The sequence below is a fragment of the Salminus brasiliensis genome, chromosome 24 (assembly GCF_030463535.1).
Source record: "Salminus brasiliensis chromosome 24, fSalBra1.hap2, whole genome shotgun sequence".
Classification (NCBI taxonomy): domain Eukaryota; kingdom Metazoa; phylum Chordata; class Actinopteri; order Characiformes; family Bryconidae; genus Salminus; species Salminus brasiliensis.
The window spans coordinates 751,980-769,729 of record NC_132901.1 but is presented as its reverse complement, the minus strand read 5'-3'; the positions used below and the strand labels follow the sequence as shown (position 1 = coordinate 769,729).

Genomic DNA, 17,750 nt, shown 5'->3' with positions numbered 1-17,750 from the left:
CCTTCTATGATCTGGTTGCCTCAATATATCATCAAAAAAAAAAACATCTGGCCTAAATATATTAAATTATATAAAAATATATTTTTGAATTGCATACTTATTATTAATATATTAATATTTATACAATTTATTATCTCATAGCCTCGCTGTAGTATCTGATAACCTCAGTGTATGATCTGGCGGCCAATATTTACAAATATTATTTGTTCATGGCGTCAATATATTATATTATATGATATGACATACCCTTAATCAATTTATATTTTTTTATAATTTATTATCTTATGGCCTTCTATGATCTGGAGGTCTCAATATATAATCTTGTGGCCTAAATATATTCGTATGTCTGTAATTCAGACATAATATGCTCAATACAGGATCTGGTGGCCTCAATATATTGTCTGATCGTGTTATTATATCATTTCATGGCCTCATAATATTATCCCGTGGCCACGCCTTATTAAAATGTAGGAGCAGTAGGAGCTCCGTAGGGAAACAGCGTGTGTTGTTTTGGCGCAGGGACTTTTATTATGACACAGTGAAGCGGAAGCTGCGTCTTCAGCGGGCAGGCTTCCTGCGGGCGGTGTGCAGGCGGCTCGGTTTCGCGGTGTTAGCCTGTTGTTGCGCTTCTCTGCTCCGGTTCTCTGCGCGGTTCTGGGGTTCGGGTCACACCCAGCGGTCCGGGCGGTTCGGCGGGGTGAGCGGAGCTGAGATGTCCGCGGAAGAGGCGGAGAAAGCGCCCGGGCAGGAGGCGAGCGCGGCGGGGGACGAGGAGGAGGAATGGCTGTACGGAGGTGAGCTCACAGCTAACGGCCAGCTAACGTCCCGCTAACGGCCAGATAACGTCCCGCTAACGTCCAGCTAACGTCCAGCTAACGTCCAGATAACGGTCCCGAGCCCCCGCTCTTAAACAGTTACTGGATACGACCCGCGAGGAACGAGGGCAGACCGACCCGCGCTGTTCTGCGCATGCGCACAGCAGCGACGTTAAAGGAGCACCTCGATGCATAATCAATTTTATTCATCGATCATCCATCCCAGGCCTGATCAATCAGCCGAGACGAAGTTGGTGTCTGACGCGTGCTTCTGTAGCCTACAGCTGGAGATGCTAGGCTAATGTTGCTAACAAGCACTGGACTCAGACTGGCACCAGTCTCCCCTCCGTAAACCCTGGCCCACAATCCTCAGCGCTGTGCTGCAGAGGCCTCTGGGTGATCCTGGTTTATGTGTTTACGCTCAAACTGTGACGTGGTTACGTTGCTCTAACGAAGAGCCGTAACGGTTACTGTTATTGTATTGGCTAATTTCCGATAATTAATACATGATTCTACAGAATTATCACATTTACCTTAAAGGTTGTTTTGAGGTTTGAAGCTCTCGAGATAAAAGACCCGGATGATTGAGATTGCTTTTCGTTAATTGTTGATTATTAATTGTTGATTATTAAGTATTGATTATCGATTGCGTTTTTCCAGATGAAGGAGAAACCAAAGAAAATGAGGAGGAGGAGGAGGCGGCCAAACTGTCCGCAGCCATCAGGTGAGCAAATCACGTTCCATCCAAAAAATCGTACTAACGTTACTTTATAACGAAAATTCAGCGTAATTTGAGGGGTTGGGTTCTGTATCTGGTCCAGTTCTGATTCTGATTCCTCTGCTTCAGCAGCGCCCCATCAGCCCCTCCTGTTACTGAGGAGATCGCTACTGGCAACGGAGTGGCCAATCAGGTAACGGCCCATCTGGGGTTCTAACGAGTGCTCTGTCTGTCTCTCTCTCTCTCTGTCTCTCTGTCTGTCTCTCTCTCTCTGTCTGTCTCTCTCTCTCTGTCTGTCTCTCTCTCTCTCTCTGTCTGTCTCTGTCTGTCTCTCTCTGTCTCTCTCTGTCTCTCTCTCTCTCTCTGTCTCTCTCTGTCTCTCTCTCTCTCTCTCTCTCTGTCTCTCTGTCTCTCTCTCTCGCTCTCTGTCTCTCTCTCTCTCTCTCTGTCTCTCTCTGTCTCTCTCTCTCTCTCTGTCTCTCTCTGTATCTCTCTCTCTCTCTCTCTGTCTCTCTGTCTCTCTCTCTCGCTCTCTGTCTCTCTCTCTCTCTCTCTGTGTCTCTCTCTCTCTCTCTCTCTCTCTCTCGCACGGTTCTGTGTGGTGCTAGCACGCTTGCTATTCTAGTCCAAACATTGTTCGTCAGACTGGCACTAGTGATGCTGTCGGCATGGCAACACACGCAGGTCGTAGGTTCTGCTGTGTGACGGTCCGGTTCTGTGTTCTGTTAGGAGGAAGCGGCCGGGGAGGACGAAGACAGCGAAAGCGACAGCGATGACGACGACGACGACGTCCGCGTCACCATCGGCGACATCAAGACAGGCGCACCGCAGTACACGTGAGTCCGAGTCCGTCGCGGATTGGGCCAGAACCTCTAAAGAACTCTTAGCCCTGTCACCCAACCACGGACCTCAGGAGGTTCTAAAGGGGAGTTCGGTTCTAACAGCTGTGCTGTGTTTTTCAGGACGTACGGGGCGACGCCGGTCAACCTGAACATAAAGTCCGGCAGCAGCAGGCCGTACGGAGCAGGTACGGACACCGGACCTCCGGCATCAGCCGTGTAGCTCAGAGAGCAGCACCAGCGAGAATTAGGGAAGGGCTGAGCCTCAGAATAGCGCTTTCAGCACAACCGGTCCAACTGATATAACACCAGAACCGGCCCCAGACCCGGCTAAACCTGAGAAATCGCCCACCGTCCCGACTCTCTGTCGGACTGCTCGGGGAAGCTGCCCCAAAAAAGGGGGCGCAATGAAAGTATGCACTAGGCTAATGGCTAACTCCAGCTGTCCCCGTGTCGCTGTGGCGCTCTAAAACGGGGCGGGGCTCGGTTTGGGTGGCACCCTCGTGTAAATTGACCCGCCCACGGTTACGGCACGGCGACCAGCCGTTGCGCCAGAGGTGATAAAGGAGGCGGGGCTGAGTGGCCGCTGGTGTTGCTCTCTCATTGATTTCATATTTATATATAAACAAAAACCTTTGATGTTTTAGATCAGATACAGATTTGATTGATTGGTTGATTGATCTGATTGGTTGATTGGCGTCGATGTGGCGCGAGCTCACTGTCTCTGTACGTTTGCGTGTTCCAGTCGGAGCGAAGGTGAAGGGGGTGGACCTGGACGCTCCCGGGAACATTAACGGCGTTCCCGTGCTGGAGGTGGAGATGGAGTCCTTCGAGGAGAAGCCCTGGAGAAAGCCAGGTGTGTGTGTGTGTGCGTGTGTGCGTGTGTGTGTGTGTGTGGGGCATGTCCGTGATCTGTGCTTCTCATGGAAGTTCTCAGAAGATCCTGAAAAAATCGGCAACATTGTGACTGCTGTAGTGAAACTCGTGTGTGTGTGTGTGTGTGTGTGTGTGTGTGTGTGTGTGTGTGTGTGTGTGTGTGTGTGTACATACACACACAGGTGCGGACCTGTCGGACTACTTCAACTACGGCTTTAACGAGGAGACGTGGAAGGCGTACTGTGAGAAGCAGAAGCGGCTGCGCATGGGCCTCGACGCCACCAACATCACCTCCACCACCAGCAAGATCTCCGTAAGGCCTGCTGACGTTCCTCCAGTGCCGTCGTGTCCGGCTGATTTACTTTGCACCCGTTGCTGATACACCTGGCTGAGTGCAATCAAATCCTCACTGCAATGCTCTGCTCCGAAGTCTAGTAGAAAGACTTCCTCCCTTCCTACCCTCGATTTTAGATGAAACTATGAACGAGCAGGTGTCCCAATACTTTTGTCCATCGATTTGATTGCATTCAGATGTTGATCACCACCCCACCTCATCATCCTCAGCTCATCCCAAAAGTACTGGATGGAGCTCCTCCACCACCATCATTCCAGAGAACACAGCTCCTCCACTGCTCCACAGCTCCTCAATTCTGGGGGGCTTTATCAGACCCCTCTACTAGCCCACGCCTGACATTAGGCAGCTTGGTCCAGAGAGTCCTATTCTATTGGCAGTACTTCGCTACTGTGTCAGCAATGGGTGCAGCTTAAAGTAGCTGAATGCATTTATTAGAAGGGGTGTCCACAAACTTTTGGACTTTTGTGTTTATTGGTCATTTATTACTGTGTGTGTGTGTGTGTGTGTGTGTGTGTGTGTGTGTGTGTGCTGTCAGGTTCAGCAGGGCAGGACAGGTAATGATAAAGAGGTTCCTGTAGTCGCCCACATCCCTAAACCTGACTTCACCTCCCCATCCAGCCTCTACAAGACAGGCCTCGCCAACCCTGCCAGGTACGAACACACACACACACACATACACACACATATATATATATATGTATATATATATATATATATATACACACACACACACACATACATACATACATATATAGTGTTATGGCTTTGTGTCTGTGTGAATTAGGGTCACAGTGGGCCACAAGGCTGTTGACCCTGTGTGTGTGTGTGTGTGTGTGTGTGTGTGTGTGTGTGTGTGTGTGTGAGAGAGAGAGTGTGCGTGAGGAGGCAGTAACTCTTCTCTGCCTGTCTCCCTTTACTCATGCCCTCATAGGATATCCCCTCCACAGTGGGCGGGGCCAGCCGCTCAAGACACGCCCTATTATACGTAAGTGGGTGTGAACATGGGAGTGGCTTGTTTTTCCTCAAGGCCTGAGAATTCCTCCAGTAAATCCGGGGCCAAGCGTCCGGTTTAAAGGGCCCATATCGCAGAGATCTTCACGACCTCACAGTTTTTGTGATGTCATAAACAACAGAAGCTTGCTTAGCTCCGCCCTCTTCACGGAGTGTTTCAACCTGGAATGTGGCTTAATCCAGGGCAGCCAATCAGAAAAGAGCTCATTTGTAGACGTCAGTATGAAAAGCACAGTGACGAGCAGCCTGATTTGAATTCCTCGTTTTTGTGATGTCATAAAAACTCAGGGGCTCAGGGGGGGTCGTGAGGTCGAGTCCCGAGCCATGCCAGAGCCTGAGTGAGCGCAACCGGCCTCTGTCTCTCTCTGTCTCTCTCTCTCTCTCTGTCTCTCTGTCTCTCTGTCTCTCTGTCTCTCTCTCTCTCTCTCTCTCTGTCTCTCTGTCTCTCTCTCTCTCTGTCTCTCTGTCTGTCTCTCTGTCTCTCTCTCTCTCTGTCTCTCTGTCTGTCTCTCTGTCTCTCTCTCTCTCTGTCTCTCTGTCTGTCTCTCTGTCTCTCTGTCTCTCTCTCTCTCTCTCTCTGTCTCTCTCTCTGTCTCTCTCTCTGTCTCTCTGTCTCTCTCTCTCTGTCTCTGTGTGTCTCTCTCTGTGTCTCTCTCTCCCTGGGTGGGTCGATGACGCTCTCCCCCTACCGGGGGGTCCTGGGGGGGGGAGTTATGAACGGGTTGGGTTAACTAGAGAAAATAGGGGGTTAAGCAAATGAGGAGCCAAGCACAACAAAGGGGAGAGCCCTTTAGAACAGGGCTCATTCATTGTTTTTTTATGATGTCACAAAAAACATTGTGAGTGGTTCAGCCTGAACAGGGCAGCCATTCAGAACGCAGCTCATTTACATATACTGGCGCAGTAATTCTATAAACCTGTAGAAACCTCATACATGGAGGAATGCAGGATATGGGCCCTTTAATGCTTTTATTTATTTATTTGTTTGTTTGTATGTTTGTTTATGATGATGTGGCTGGTCACACATGGTGATTGATTTATTGATTGATTGATTGATTGATTTTATATTTTCCTCTATTAAACGGATTGATGCACAGATTTGATGTAGCCACCGTCACGTTGGGCAGCACCTTTCATTAGCAGCTCTGTCCAGCGGACCAATTATAAACCTTAATTAATCAATTAATTAATCAATTAATTAATAAAAGTAATTTAATACATTTGTAAAAAAAATAAAAAATTCTGCTGGGTGGTTTTGGTGTGTGACGAATAAATTGTGTGTGTGTGTGTGTGTGTGTTGCAGGAAGTCCAGCGGGACCATTGATGTGATTGGTGGACAGACGGCCACGATCAGCAGAGTGGAGGGACGGCGCCGCCACAATCTGGAGGGAAACAACATCCAGGTAAATGATTGATTGCAGCCCTCTAAGCCTCCCGGGTGGAGCGACTGTCTAAGTGCTGGCTCTCTCATCAGGAGTCCCAGAGAGCGTACCTGTCCACTCACTTTCTGGGTGGGTAGGACGGTCCTCCCTGTGCCCCACCAACACTCAGCATGGGTGATGCTAACCAGCGTGGGCGTCTGGTAGCCGATGCTACAGAGTTAGCAGTTAGCATTTTATTAGCATTTTCTTTCTTCAAGCAACAAAGGGTGTCTCAGTGGATAGATGGGGGGGGGTAATGGGGATGACTTATATTGGGTTAAAAAGCAATGAAATAAATGGAATAATTTTGGTTAGGGGTGTGTCTGAAGCATAAGCCCCGCCCCCTGATGTGTGTGGTGTTATATTTTCTTTTTTTTCCTCTCTTCATCCGTGGGTCAGGTGATTTCGGAGCATCCCTCTTCAGAAGCTGAACCTGCGCCCGCTAAAATACCCACCTTCTTCCCCCCGGGACCACTGCCTCCAAACATGCCCCCACCACCCTTCCTGCCCCCGCCACCAGTCAGCCAGGCTCCGCCCCTCATCCCTCCACCAAGTCAGTGTCTCTTATTCTCGATCTCGCTTTCGTTCTTTTATACGGTTTGACCTGTAGGGTGGTCAGATCTTCACCACACGTTCTAAAACTAAGGTGACAAGAACCCCATAGAACACCTGACCCAAGAACATTAGGCTAGCTGTGTGGTCAGTCGGTCAGTGGGATGGTCTATCACTGTGTCTCAGACTGTTTCTCTCCTTTTTCCCCCTCTTTGTCTTTGCAGGACTGCCCATCACCGTTCCTCCTCCAGGTACGCTCTGATCTCTGTAGAACTTACTCTAGAACCTACAGAACCACTGTTGGTTCTAATACAGCGGAACTGAGTTTGTTTGTGTTACAGGTTTTCCGCCACCTCCTGGAGGCCCGCCCCCTTCCCTCATCCCCACTTTGGACAAGTAAGACCTCAACTAGTCAGCTGTCAGATTCTCAGCCTGTGGGAGGAGCCTAATGGTCTATTGGGGTCTGTCTGCTGGTTGTAGTTGGACTCACTGTTAGTGTAGACCAATCAGCACTGGCCTACTGTGATGATGATGATGATGATGGTGGTGTGTTTTCTCCAGCAGTGGGCATCCTGGAGGGTATGACTGCCGTCCGGTCGCTCCCTATCCCTTCCCACCAGGTCAGTTAACACCTGTACAGGTAAAGCCAGCACTGCAGACGTGCTGTCCATGCAGATCTAAGATCTGAGGTTTCAGACGAGGGGTTTTTGAATATTTCGGTTCTTTAAGGGTTCTAGGTTCTTCTAACAATAGCAGAACACTTTCAGGGTTCCTCAGGACTGCTGTAAAATGGAGCTAATTCACATTATTTGATATGCCTAAAACAATATTATAATAAATAATGAATATGATGATAATTGCGGCCCTCTAAGCCTCCCGGGTGGAGCGACTGCCTAAGTGCTGGCTCTCTCTCATCGGTAGTCCCAGAAAGCATACATGTCCTCTCACTCTCTGGTTGGGTAGGACGGTCCTCCCTGTCTCCCACCAGCACTCGACGTGTGTGATGCTAGCCAGCGTGGGCATCTTGTAGCCGATGCTACAGAATTAGCAGCATTTTATTAGCATTTTCTTTTTCAAGCGTGTGGAGCTTTGTTAGAGATAGCAATAATCGCTAAGGTGATTCCTTGAGCGCCATGGTTCTGTATAAAACCATTGTTCTCACTGAAGAACCTTTGAAGAACCCGATTAGATTTTTTTAGGAGTGCAGCCATCATTGTACTAACTAGCACGTCCACTCAGATTTGGCTCTAGATTGGGGCTAGGAAAAGCAGGACTACAGTACGATTAAGTACTTAATTACATAAAACTAAAAAAAGAAAGAAAAGCAGCTGTGAATTGTGGGTAATGTAGTTTCGCTGTCAGGTTTATTTACTCGTTTGTTTGTTTGTTTTTGTCCCCAGGCAGTTACCCTCCACCCATTCAGCCTCCTGTGAGCAGCTGGCCTGGTATGATGGAGAACTCCAAACAGTGGGACTATTACCCCCGCCGGGAGAAAGAGCGAGACAAAGAGAGGGAGCGCGAGAGGCCAAGAGAGCGAGCACACGACCGGGAGAGGGAGCGCGAGAGGGAGCACAGCCCGTCGTCCATGGCCTACAACAGGTCAGCTCAACACACTGACCACAGTTCATACGATCCTGAAGGTGGATGTCTGCCTGTCAGTCTGTGACCTGAAGCTCAAGCGCAGTTGGGTTCTGCAGCAGGACAATGATCTTAGGCACTCAAGCAAGCCCTCATCTGGCAGTTATCAGGTTTAGGGAGGGTGCAGGTGGGGTTAATTTTTTCCAATGGGTCATCTACTTGGTGGACAAAAGTATTTGGACATCTGCTCATTCATCACTTCTTCTGAAAAGAGTTGATGCCAATAGGTTCATGATGTTGATCTGCTCCAGAGTGTCCTATTCTATTGGCAGTACTTCTTCTCTTCAAGCTGTGTATGTGTGTGCTTTCGCAGTGACGAGGAGCGCTACCGCTACCGTGACTACGGCGACCGCGGGTACGACCGGCACCGGGAGCGGTCGAGTCGGGAGAAGGAGGAGCGTCACCGAGAGAGAAGACACCGAGAGAAGGAGGAGGGCCGACACAAGTCATCACGCAGGTAAAGCTCAGACACACAGCTGTACAGGGGCCAAGCAGGCTGGGGGCCCAGAAGGTCGATGGTTCAAATCCTAGGGGCCGAGATGACCTTAAACGTGGTGCCTAACCCTAACCCCCATCCTTCCTGTGTAAACCCAGACCGGATAGGACTCGGCACCCTTCTCTTCACCCCCTCACCCCTCCACCTCTCTCTCTCTCTACTCTCAGCAGTAGCAGACGGAGGCACGACAGTGAAGAAGGCGACGGCCACCGCAGACACAAGCATAAGAAGTCCAAGAGAAGCAAAGAGGGCAAAGAGCCGAGCGAGGAGCGAGCAGCTGACCAGGAGAACCAGGAGGCCATGGAGTAACTGCCCCTCAGCAGGAGGTCGTTTCACAAAGCAGGACTTCCGACAGAGCCGGAGAGCTTAGGTCTAAAGGAAGGACCGTCCAATGGGAATCTCGTTAGGAATGACGTTAGGTTCAGGGGCTGGGCGATACTGGGGGAATATCACGATACTTTAAACGTATCAGAGGAGTAAGAACAGCCCGCTCTGAATTCGATTAGAACTGGACTGATTATGCTCGCTAATGAAAAATCGTACGTAAACGACCTTGCTTCGCTCTTCTCCCGTTGGACAGTCTCGGCTCTAGGCTCGAAGGAAACTCCCAACGTTCTCCAACCTAACCTCTGTCTGCGTTGTTAAGCAGTGGTCTCCTGAAAAAACCTTGTATCTTGTTTTTTTTTTTTTTTAAATATATATATCCATGTTTCTCACTTTTCTTCGTAATGTAAATCTGGCAGTTATTCTTTACGTTATATCAGAACGTCATGATGAACGGACCAATAGAAATGCTCCAAAATAACTTCCAAGGTTGTTTTTTTTTTCTCCTGTGAACCTGCTGTTGTTGGAGATAAGAGGTTCTTGTGTGGCAGAAATGATCTGTAGAGGCGCTACGATTGCAATTGATGAAGATCACAAACCCAAAACACTCAAACTCTTTAAAAAAAACAAAACAAAGCGACGACGTGGAAGAACCCTTCTTGGTTCCGTAAAGAGCTACTGCTGAGACGTTCACTTCTTTAAACCTTTAGAAGGTTCTTCACTCATGTGTGATGCCATTGAAAGAACAGTGGTTCTTTAAGGAACCGAAAAAGGTTCCTTAATGCCATTTGTAAGACCTTTGTACGATTACAAGGATGTAGAAATCACTGTGAAGATGTTTCAGAACCTTCTGCTGTGCTTTCAAAGAAATCTAGAACCCAAATGCGATACCCAAATAGAAGCCATCCGCCCACTGGTCATGGTGGTCATGGTGGTGTGCGCCACGGATTCGCTAGATCGAAGGTTAGGTTGGAAAATCCCTGGAGAATTCCTTTGAACTGTCTGTAGGCTGACGATGAAATCCTGCTTTGTGAAATGAAAGATCCCAGGAGTCCTGGAACCAGCGGCGACCTACCCCAACGCTGGGGTCCGCTGGGTCGCGCTCGCAGCAACACGCCCAGATCTTCTGTAGTGTCTCGGAATCGCAGCAGTTTGTCGACTTTTGAGTTTTAGTTCTTTTGTCCTTTTTTTGATTGTTTTTTTTTTTTCTAAGTAATTGTAGATGTTGGTTTGTTGGATTAAAAAAAAAAGGCATTTGGTAATTTCTGTAACGAGTGTCGTGTGGATTATTTAAATTAGGGCTGATTGGCCGAGCAGGCTGATTGACGTTTTCCTCTTCGTAGCCCGAGAGTCATTCCCAGGAATGGGTGCCACCAGAAAGTGGCGGTCATTCAACCCTGTAACAACCTTTCAACCCCGTCACGTTCCAGAAATGTAAGGGTTAGCGTGACTGAGTTGAAGGTTTTGTGCTAGGTTGGCTAATGCCTTGCTATGCTAGCATCAGATAGTTTATGGGGAAGATAATCTTACCATGGTTCAAACCAAAACATCCAAAACATGTTTTTTTTTTTAAATGTCAGAAGTAAATGCTACTACTGTTGTTAGCTATGCAAACGTACTTGACTTAATGTTTCTAGATAATAGTCATACAGTGTCTGTGAAGCCTAGAAAAATTAGCTTACAGGCTAATTTTTCATTCATTAAATGTTTAATTAATTAAACAAACAAACAACTTGCTTATTAGCTGGATTAGCCTTTTAGGCTTCACCAAACATACTTTAAAAAGACAGACAGGAATTTGGTAGATTAGAATTGTCACCAAACTAATTTAACCAACTCAGTTAGTTTATTATTTTTGGGAATCGAGATCGTTCGATTTTCTTGTTCCACCTTAAATCTACTGCAGTTACATTCAGCCGCCCTACAGGAACCCTAACGTAACTACTGCACCATTTAAGGTGGAACTGAACATTCATAAGAAGCTAATTCAACTCCTTATTAGGACGTTTTGCCCAAATCTAGAGCAATGTTGCTAGCGAAGGAGCTAACAGGGTAATATCTAAATGATATATTTTTTATAGTAAATAAATATATTTAGCTAGAACACTCGAAACACAACTCGAAAAACGAATAAATTCCGTCACACTCGTGTTTTTGGGGTATTTTATTACTGTACATACACAGTACTTAAATACTCTTCAGAGATACCAACGTTTAAAAAAGGATGGACTGGTCCTGGGTATAGACAGACGTACAGAAAGCTGGATTTGTCCTTTTAATACAACGTAAGTCATGTTCCTCACATACACACAAACCATAAACATGGTGGATCTGATCCAGTCTGGGGTTTCTGGGCCCCTGGGTGGGATTCTGTTAAAGTGAAAGTGACGAGACCTCATTTCACACGGTTTTCCCTCATAATCCAAACGATTCATCAGTCAGATTATGTTCGGTGCCTCAGGCTTTCCTCTTTCCAGGCTGCAAACATCACAGTGTAGAGCTAAAACCATCGAAGGCTGAAGAAAGGGCTACGAGTTGGGCCTGAAGGTACAGCGATGCTAACTGATGGAGTCCGTCAGCAAACTTCCGACACCGAACATGTCTTAGCTGATCAGCTACGTTTAGGGTCAACCGTATCAATCAGATTCATTTATTTATTTATTGGTCCTACCATCACTTAAAGGCAAGGTTTGCTCTCCACTTAAGGTAGCATTGAGTTAAAGTCACCCTGGATTCAATAAAAGGCTGGCTAGTTAGCGCACATGCTAATTCCTCCAACATGGTAGCTAGTTGTATACTTGTATATCCAGTAAAATTAAAAAAACATTAGCTTCCAAAAGTATGTACATCGCTAAAAGCTGGGACACATTTATACTTTGGAGCGACTGAAGTAAGGATATTTCACTGTAAATATGCTAACATGGCGTGCAAGGAACCACTAAGCATGATCGTTTAGCATAAAGCTAACTGGCATAAATGATTCTTCTGAGGTAAAAATCTGCCAAAAAATTACATTTACAACATATTCTGCCTCAATTTAAACATAGTCGGTCAGCTAAGACATGAAATGTTAATGTTTTCATGAAAATATACTTTTACGCTTTAGTTTTACTGGAGCTACGAAGCGAACATCGCTCCCAAAGCTTAGCCTCAAGTCTCACACTCCTCAAACCATGAGGAGATGCTCAGTTATGTTGGCTGACCGTTATCTAGAACATGAACTAAAGTTCAAATGTTTGCAAAGCTGAAAACAATTCATTCAAGTCATCTTTAGTCCATGTTTATGGATAATATGCATAATCGAGTCGATTAGGCATTACCAAACACCCCGACACGGTCTGAGGAGAGCGTGAGAGGATTTAGGTCTGCAGTTAGCATCATGCTAATACACATCTCTCCTGCACTCAGTCTCGTAGCTCCAGTGTAAAACATATTTTAAACAATATTTGAGGTGAAAACTGTGAATTAGACTTTTTAGAAGGACTACACGAGAACATATGGTTAACGTTAGCCAGAAAAACTGACAAAATAAAAATGTAAAAAATACATAAAAATCCAAATCAGATGTACTGCAGTCAACCGTTTTCCCGCTCCACTTGCGACGCCTGGTTTCACTCGAGGACGGACAAATACAAATCACTCACACACAAATCAAGAAAAACAGTATCTGCTTGTTGTTTTTAAACAGAGCAGGTAAACAAGGCTAAAAAAATACTAAAAAAAAAAAAAAGTTATAATAATAATAATCAATTAATCCTGTGCTGCATCACTGAAACCCAGCTGCTACCTGGACCGTCCAGAAAAGTCTTCCCAGTCCAGTCTGTATTATTTTAAATTAGACTTGGACAAGATCCAAGTCTAGTCCGAGTCTGGCCCTTTAGCGTAGCAGCCAGTGTGCGATTGTCTCTGTAGGGGGTCTGTTTGTGGGCAGGTGAAATGAAAGGGGGTGGGTTTTAAAATGACTACAGCTTTGGCCCTCAGGTAGAAGCTGTTGCTCGACCGATACGTCAGCGTCAATACGTCAAACTCCATTCTCAAGTCCGATCCAACTTAAAGGAAAAGTTCGGAAAGAACTAAACATGCTTGCTTTCTCTTCTCATCCCAAACGTACGTCTGATGCGTAAGGTTTGCTTCGTTCGATTTACGCTGAAGCTACGAGGCCAAAGTCAGACTGGTTTTCTGTTCTATTCAAACTTTGTCCACAGTGGAGATGGAACCTCTAAAAGCTCCTCACAGAAAGTTCTTCACCTAATGGTGATGAAGACGCTGCCTGATGCCTGAGACACTGTTCTACCAGAGTTCTGAGAAGAGTTCGGCTCTAGAACCTGCTTTTAGAACCAGATCATTAAAATGGTGGAGGGATACATGCTGCCTTTAGGGTGTAGTGCAGCTACAGAAAGTAGTCCCTAAGAATTCACACGTAGCTACACTGGGTGGGATGGATAGGAAGTAAATTATGGGGTATATCTGTGTTGTAGTCATGGCGACCGACTCCAGATTCCATTCACCATCACTAAAGAAATCAGAGTGGGTACGTTTCTCTACAGTGAAGCTCAGTTTCACACCAAGCCCAGCTCTGAATAAACTCTTCTCACAGCCTGAGTAATGAAGGAGTGTGAGGCAAGCGAGTGATAAGTTAGGCCTAACTTATGCCAGTTGTTGCCTTCCTAGTCAAATTAGCCTCGTAGCACCAGTGTAATCCTAAAGAAACAAAGATAAGACTCTAAACATGTCTACATTTAGGTTGAAGAAGTAAACACACTCGGCTCCTTACTGAACGAGTCCTTTAAAAACGTGACGAGCAGTGCCTTGTGCTGTGGACTAACTCCGCTAGGTTGGCTCTTCAGCTGCACAAACGAGACGTCAATCGATGCCCGTGGTCATTTCACCAGCGTGGATGAAGGTGCAGGTCCAAATGTCCAGAGTCAGCAGAAGATTTTCCAGTTTCGATTGGTTAGGGGGTTAAAATGTGTGGGTGTGGTTTTTGGGGGGTGAGGGTCGGCCTTATTCCAGCTACCTGTAAGCCACGGTTGCAGTTTTTTTGATGCACATCTGTGGCGTACACACACACACACACACACACACACACACACACACACACACACACACACATCCACATGTTCCGTGAGGGTGTGTGTAGGTTGTAAACAATGCTCGGTACGGTACTGAGCACTGAGTGTGAGGAGTAGCATATTTAATATATATAAGGATGAGAGTTCGTAGTCCGGGTTCAGGGGGCAGAGGGCACATGGAGATCACAACAGTACCAGAGAAAGGCACCATAAGGCAGAGTACAGCGGCTGCAGCTGCTAATCCGGCCTGAAGATGGGGATCTTGGGTAGAAACTCTATTAGGATTACCTGCAAACAAGAGACAGGTGTTATCAGGTGTTCAGCTCGGTTCTCGGGTTTGTCTGCATGTGGCGGCACTAGCAGTACCACTGGAACTAGCTAAAATTTGTACACTGTGAAGTTGAGGTGTTGTGAAGAACCGCTACTCTGAAAACATCAAAATCGGCCTGATATCTAAACAAAGCCTAACAAATTAGCCGAAAACACAAAGCTAAATCTATCTCCTTAAACACTAGGCTAAAAAGCTAAATCAAGCTAAAGCCAAACTAAACCCTCAATCTTAAATCTTAAAATCAGACTAAAGTGCTAAGCTAAATCACTACACATCCTTCAAAAACAAAGCAAAGTATCGAGATTATATTCAAGTGCAAAATGCAATGACTAAATATACCTCAAATTCCTAAATTAGCTACAAAACGCAGAATCAAGCTAAAACAAAGCTAAAAATCACTAAATCAGGCCACAATAACCCCCCGAATCTGCCTGAAAATACAGAGCTAAATCCGTAAAACCTTAAACTTATGCTTAATGGCGAAGCTACATCACAACATAAACCTCAAACTCACATAACACCAAATTCCCAAATCACATACATACAACGCAAAGCTAATTCAGTCTCAAACAGCCCACGCTAAATCCCAAACTCATCCCAAAATTACTAGGAGTTGCAAAGCTAATAACACGACATAAACCTCAAACTTCGTTTCTATGTCGGCATCTAAACGCCCAAGCCAAATCCCAGACTATTCGGTAAACGCAAGGCTAAGTCAGAATTTCTATAAAATGCTAAGCTAAATCTTAAAAGTCTCAAAGTCGGCCTTAGGCGCAGCGGCTACGTCGGCCTGAAAAGCTACCTTAGCCTGCGAGATGCTCGCGGTTGGAACGTCCACGCTAATTCAAACGGCCCATTTAACAACGCAGACCGGTTCCTCAAAGCATCTTAGCTTTCTTAGCACCTTAAAAAGGCGGGGCCTCAAACTGACCACCCACTGACCCCCCACTGACCAGTGCAGATGCAGTGTCTGCAGGAACTCACATATTCCATCATGTTGTTGGTTTCACACTTCCTTTTGCTCAGCCTCCAATGCAAACACAGCTGAAACAGAGACGGGTAGTGAGAGGCAAACCAGCACTCGCGCACTTGCACACTTGCACACTCGCGCACTCACACTCGCGCACTCACACTCGCGCACTCACCTTGTGATAGAGCCTGCTGTTCTCCCACTCCAGTAACTTCTCTATGGATCTTCTTGTCTGCAGGAGATATGAACACGCTCATTAGACCCACCCACCACGTCCCTTCTCTCGCTGGCCAATTTATCAGAAACACCTACTTACTCACGACCACCACAGGACCACCACCACCACCACCACCCAGATGATGTTGGTGGGGGTGGTGGTCCAGCGTGCGTCTTACTGTATTGATCAGCCAGAACATTACCACCCTCGGAGGTCTTCTGGAGCCCAGGCCAGCTGCCAGGCGGCATGAGGGGGACCTGCTCAGTATACGGCAGCACCCACTCGTGGTCACTCACCCGCTTGCTGAGGCAGATCACCGGCCACAGGCTGAAGCCCAGCGTACAGCAGCAGCACAGACAGCCGCACAGCAGCCACCGCACGTTCACCGGCAGCGTCTTCCGCAGGCAGCCGTTCACCCGGTTTATGCTGGCTTTGAACTCCTCAGGCGCTACCTGTGAGGAGACACCGAGAACAGCCAGGACCCACGTGTGAGGAACCGGAGCAGACCTTCAGCATGTCAAGCACTTCGTGATACCATGGACTCTCGCTGTTATCTAGAACATGGGCTGGAGTTCCAGCTGAGAACCTAGGCTTTCGGGCAGTGGAACCTACTTATTTTGGTGAACAAACCTGAAGAACAAGAACCAGTTATATAAGAGAGATGCCCTATAAGGACAAAAGTATTGGGACACCTGCCTATTGTTCCAAGGTTTCTTCTGAAATTAAGGCTATTAAAGAGCTGATCCTGCTTCTGCTGGAGTAACCGTCTCTACTGTCCAGAGAAGAAGACCTTCTACCAGATTCTGGAGCAGCAGAGCATTGCTGTGAGGATTTGATTGATTGCATTCAGCAACAAGAGCTAGGAGTTAGTGAGGTCAGGATGTTGGATGATGATCACCACCCCACCTCATCATCCCTAACTCCTCAACTCATCCCAAAAGTACGGGATGGAGCTCCACCATCATTCCAGAGAACACAGCTCCTCCACTGCTCCACAGCTCCTCAATGCTGGGGGGCTTTATACCCCTCTAGTCCACGCCTGGCATTATTAGGCAGCATGGAGCCAATAGGGTCATGATGTTGATCTGCTGCAGAGAGATGGTCCTATTCTATTGGCAGTACTTCTCTACAGGGGCTAGACCAGCTGTGTGTGCTGTCACTCACCTTTCCCGTAAGCGCCGAGGGAAACTCCGACTCGAATTTATTGCTGAGTCCAAACCTGCGGGCGATCAAACACAGAAATCCAGCGTTAAGGTTTGACCTCGGTCCCATCGTCCTCCCTCACCTGCTGTAGAGTCGCCTCCACCACCTCCACCTCCACCTCCACCTTCTCCACCACCTCCAGGACACGGTTTTGGGTTTACCTGCACTAACAATCTAAAGAACCTCTAGAACCCCGGCCTTCACATCTGGACCTTGACCTCCAGCTTTCAGCGAGTATTAGAAGGCCCGGGACTGGAAACCGGACTCAAGGTCCAGATTTAAAGACCTCAGGTCTAGAACCGGTGGTTTCTACTCTGGTCAACCCAGCGGGTCCATTCAGGTGCTGGGTGGGCTGCACGACGAGTCTACTACGAGCCTCCGAGAACCCAACTCCGGCCCTTCCCAATGGGTCCGTAAGGTGGAGACTGGACTGTGTGATTGGGCCAAACCACCTCAGAACCACCCCAGCGGGACTCCCACCCTTCACAGAGGGGCAACAAGAGACCCCAACCAAGACCTCGAGCTCCTCCACCAACCAACTGCTTCAGAACCACCACCGTTCACTACAGCCCGAATGGGTCAGGAAGGTGGAGAGCGGACCGGGTGGAGTCTCATAAGCTTGGACTCTACTGGACCGGACTAATGTCCCACTAAGCTGGGCTGGGCTGGGCTGGGCTGGGCTGGGCAGAACCTCCACCGCCCGGCCCGCTGGGTCAGCACGGTGGACTGACCGGGCAGGGGAGGTCGCTGTTGGGGGAGGGGCTATTTCAGTGTTGTAATGGTGGTCTTACACGGTGACCCGACCCGATCCCCGAACCAGAACCGGCTCCGGAGCGTATTTGAGCAGCTGCTCCTCCGCGGCCCTCTGCTCGTCCTCCTCCTCTTCCTCCTCCTCCTCCTCCTCCTCGTAGA

The 17,750-nt window shown here is 47.6% G+C and overlaps 2 protein-coding genes across 4 annotated transcripts in view; one reads left to right on the top strand and one right to left on the bottom strand.

Annotated features, from left to right (window-relative positions):
• The first annotated feature begins 542 nt into the window (after positions 1-542).
• Positions 543-10,311, top strand: fip1l1b (FIP1 like 1b (S. cerevisiae)). Of its 3 annotated transcripts, none has more exons than XM_072670634.1 (17): positions 543-794; positions 1,476-1,539; positions 1,663-1,726; positions 2,263-2,369; positions 2,496-2,560; positions 3,118-3,228; positions 3,431-3,561; positions 4,139-4,254; positions 4,535-4,588; positions 5,918-6,017; positions 6,435-6,588; positions 6,812-6,838; positions 6,929-6,983; positions 7,149-7,207; positions 7,988-8,186; positions 8,539-8,682; positions 8,892-10,311. In XM_072670634.1, the coding sequence occupies exons 1-17, from the start codon at positions 713-715 to the stop codon at positions 9,028-9,030; spliced, it is 1,671 nt and encodes a 556-aa protein (XP_072526735.1). In that variant the 5' UTR covers positions 543-712; the 3' UTR covers positions 9,031-10,311. The 3 variants fall into 3 exon arrangements, with proteins under 3 accessions (XP_072526735.1, XP_072526734.1, XP_072526733.1); XM_072670633.1 differs by having other exon boundaries at positions 544-794; positions 1,666-1,726; positions 8,889-10,311; XM_072670632.1 differs by having other exon boundaries at positions 544-794; positions 8,889-10,311.
• Positions 10,312-11,194: 883 nt separating this feature from the next.
• chic2 (cysteine-rich hydrophobic domain 2) overlaps positions 11,195-17,750 on the bottom strand; it is a 6,796-nt gene continuing 240 nt past the window's right edge. Inside the window, exons 1-6 of the mRNA XM_072670567.1 lie at positions 17,630-17,750; positions 16,800-16,854; positions 15,932-16,087; positions 15,594-15,650; positions 15,433-15,492; positions 11,195-14,405 (exon numbers count right to left, since the gene is read on the bottom strand). The exon at positions 17,630-17,750 is cut by the window's right edge and continues 240 nt beyond it. Of these exons, the coding sequence (XP_072526668.1) occupies positions 14,355-14,405; positions 15,433-15,492; positions 15,594-15,650; positions 15,932-16,087; positions 16,800-16,854; positions 17,630-17,750 (500 nt within the window). The 3' untranslated portion in view covers positions 11,195-14,354. The remainder of the gene's footprint in view (positions 14,406-15,432; positions 15,493-15,593; positions 15,651-15,931; positions 16,088-16,799; positions 16,855-17,629) is intronic.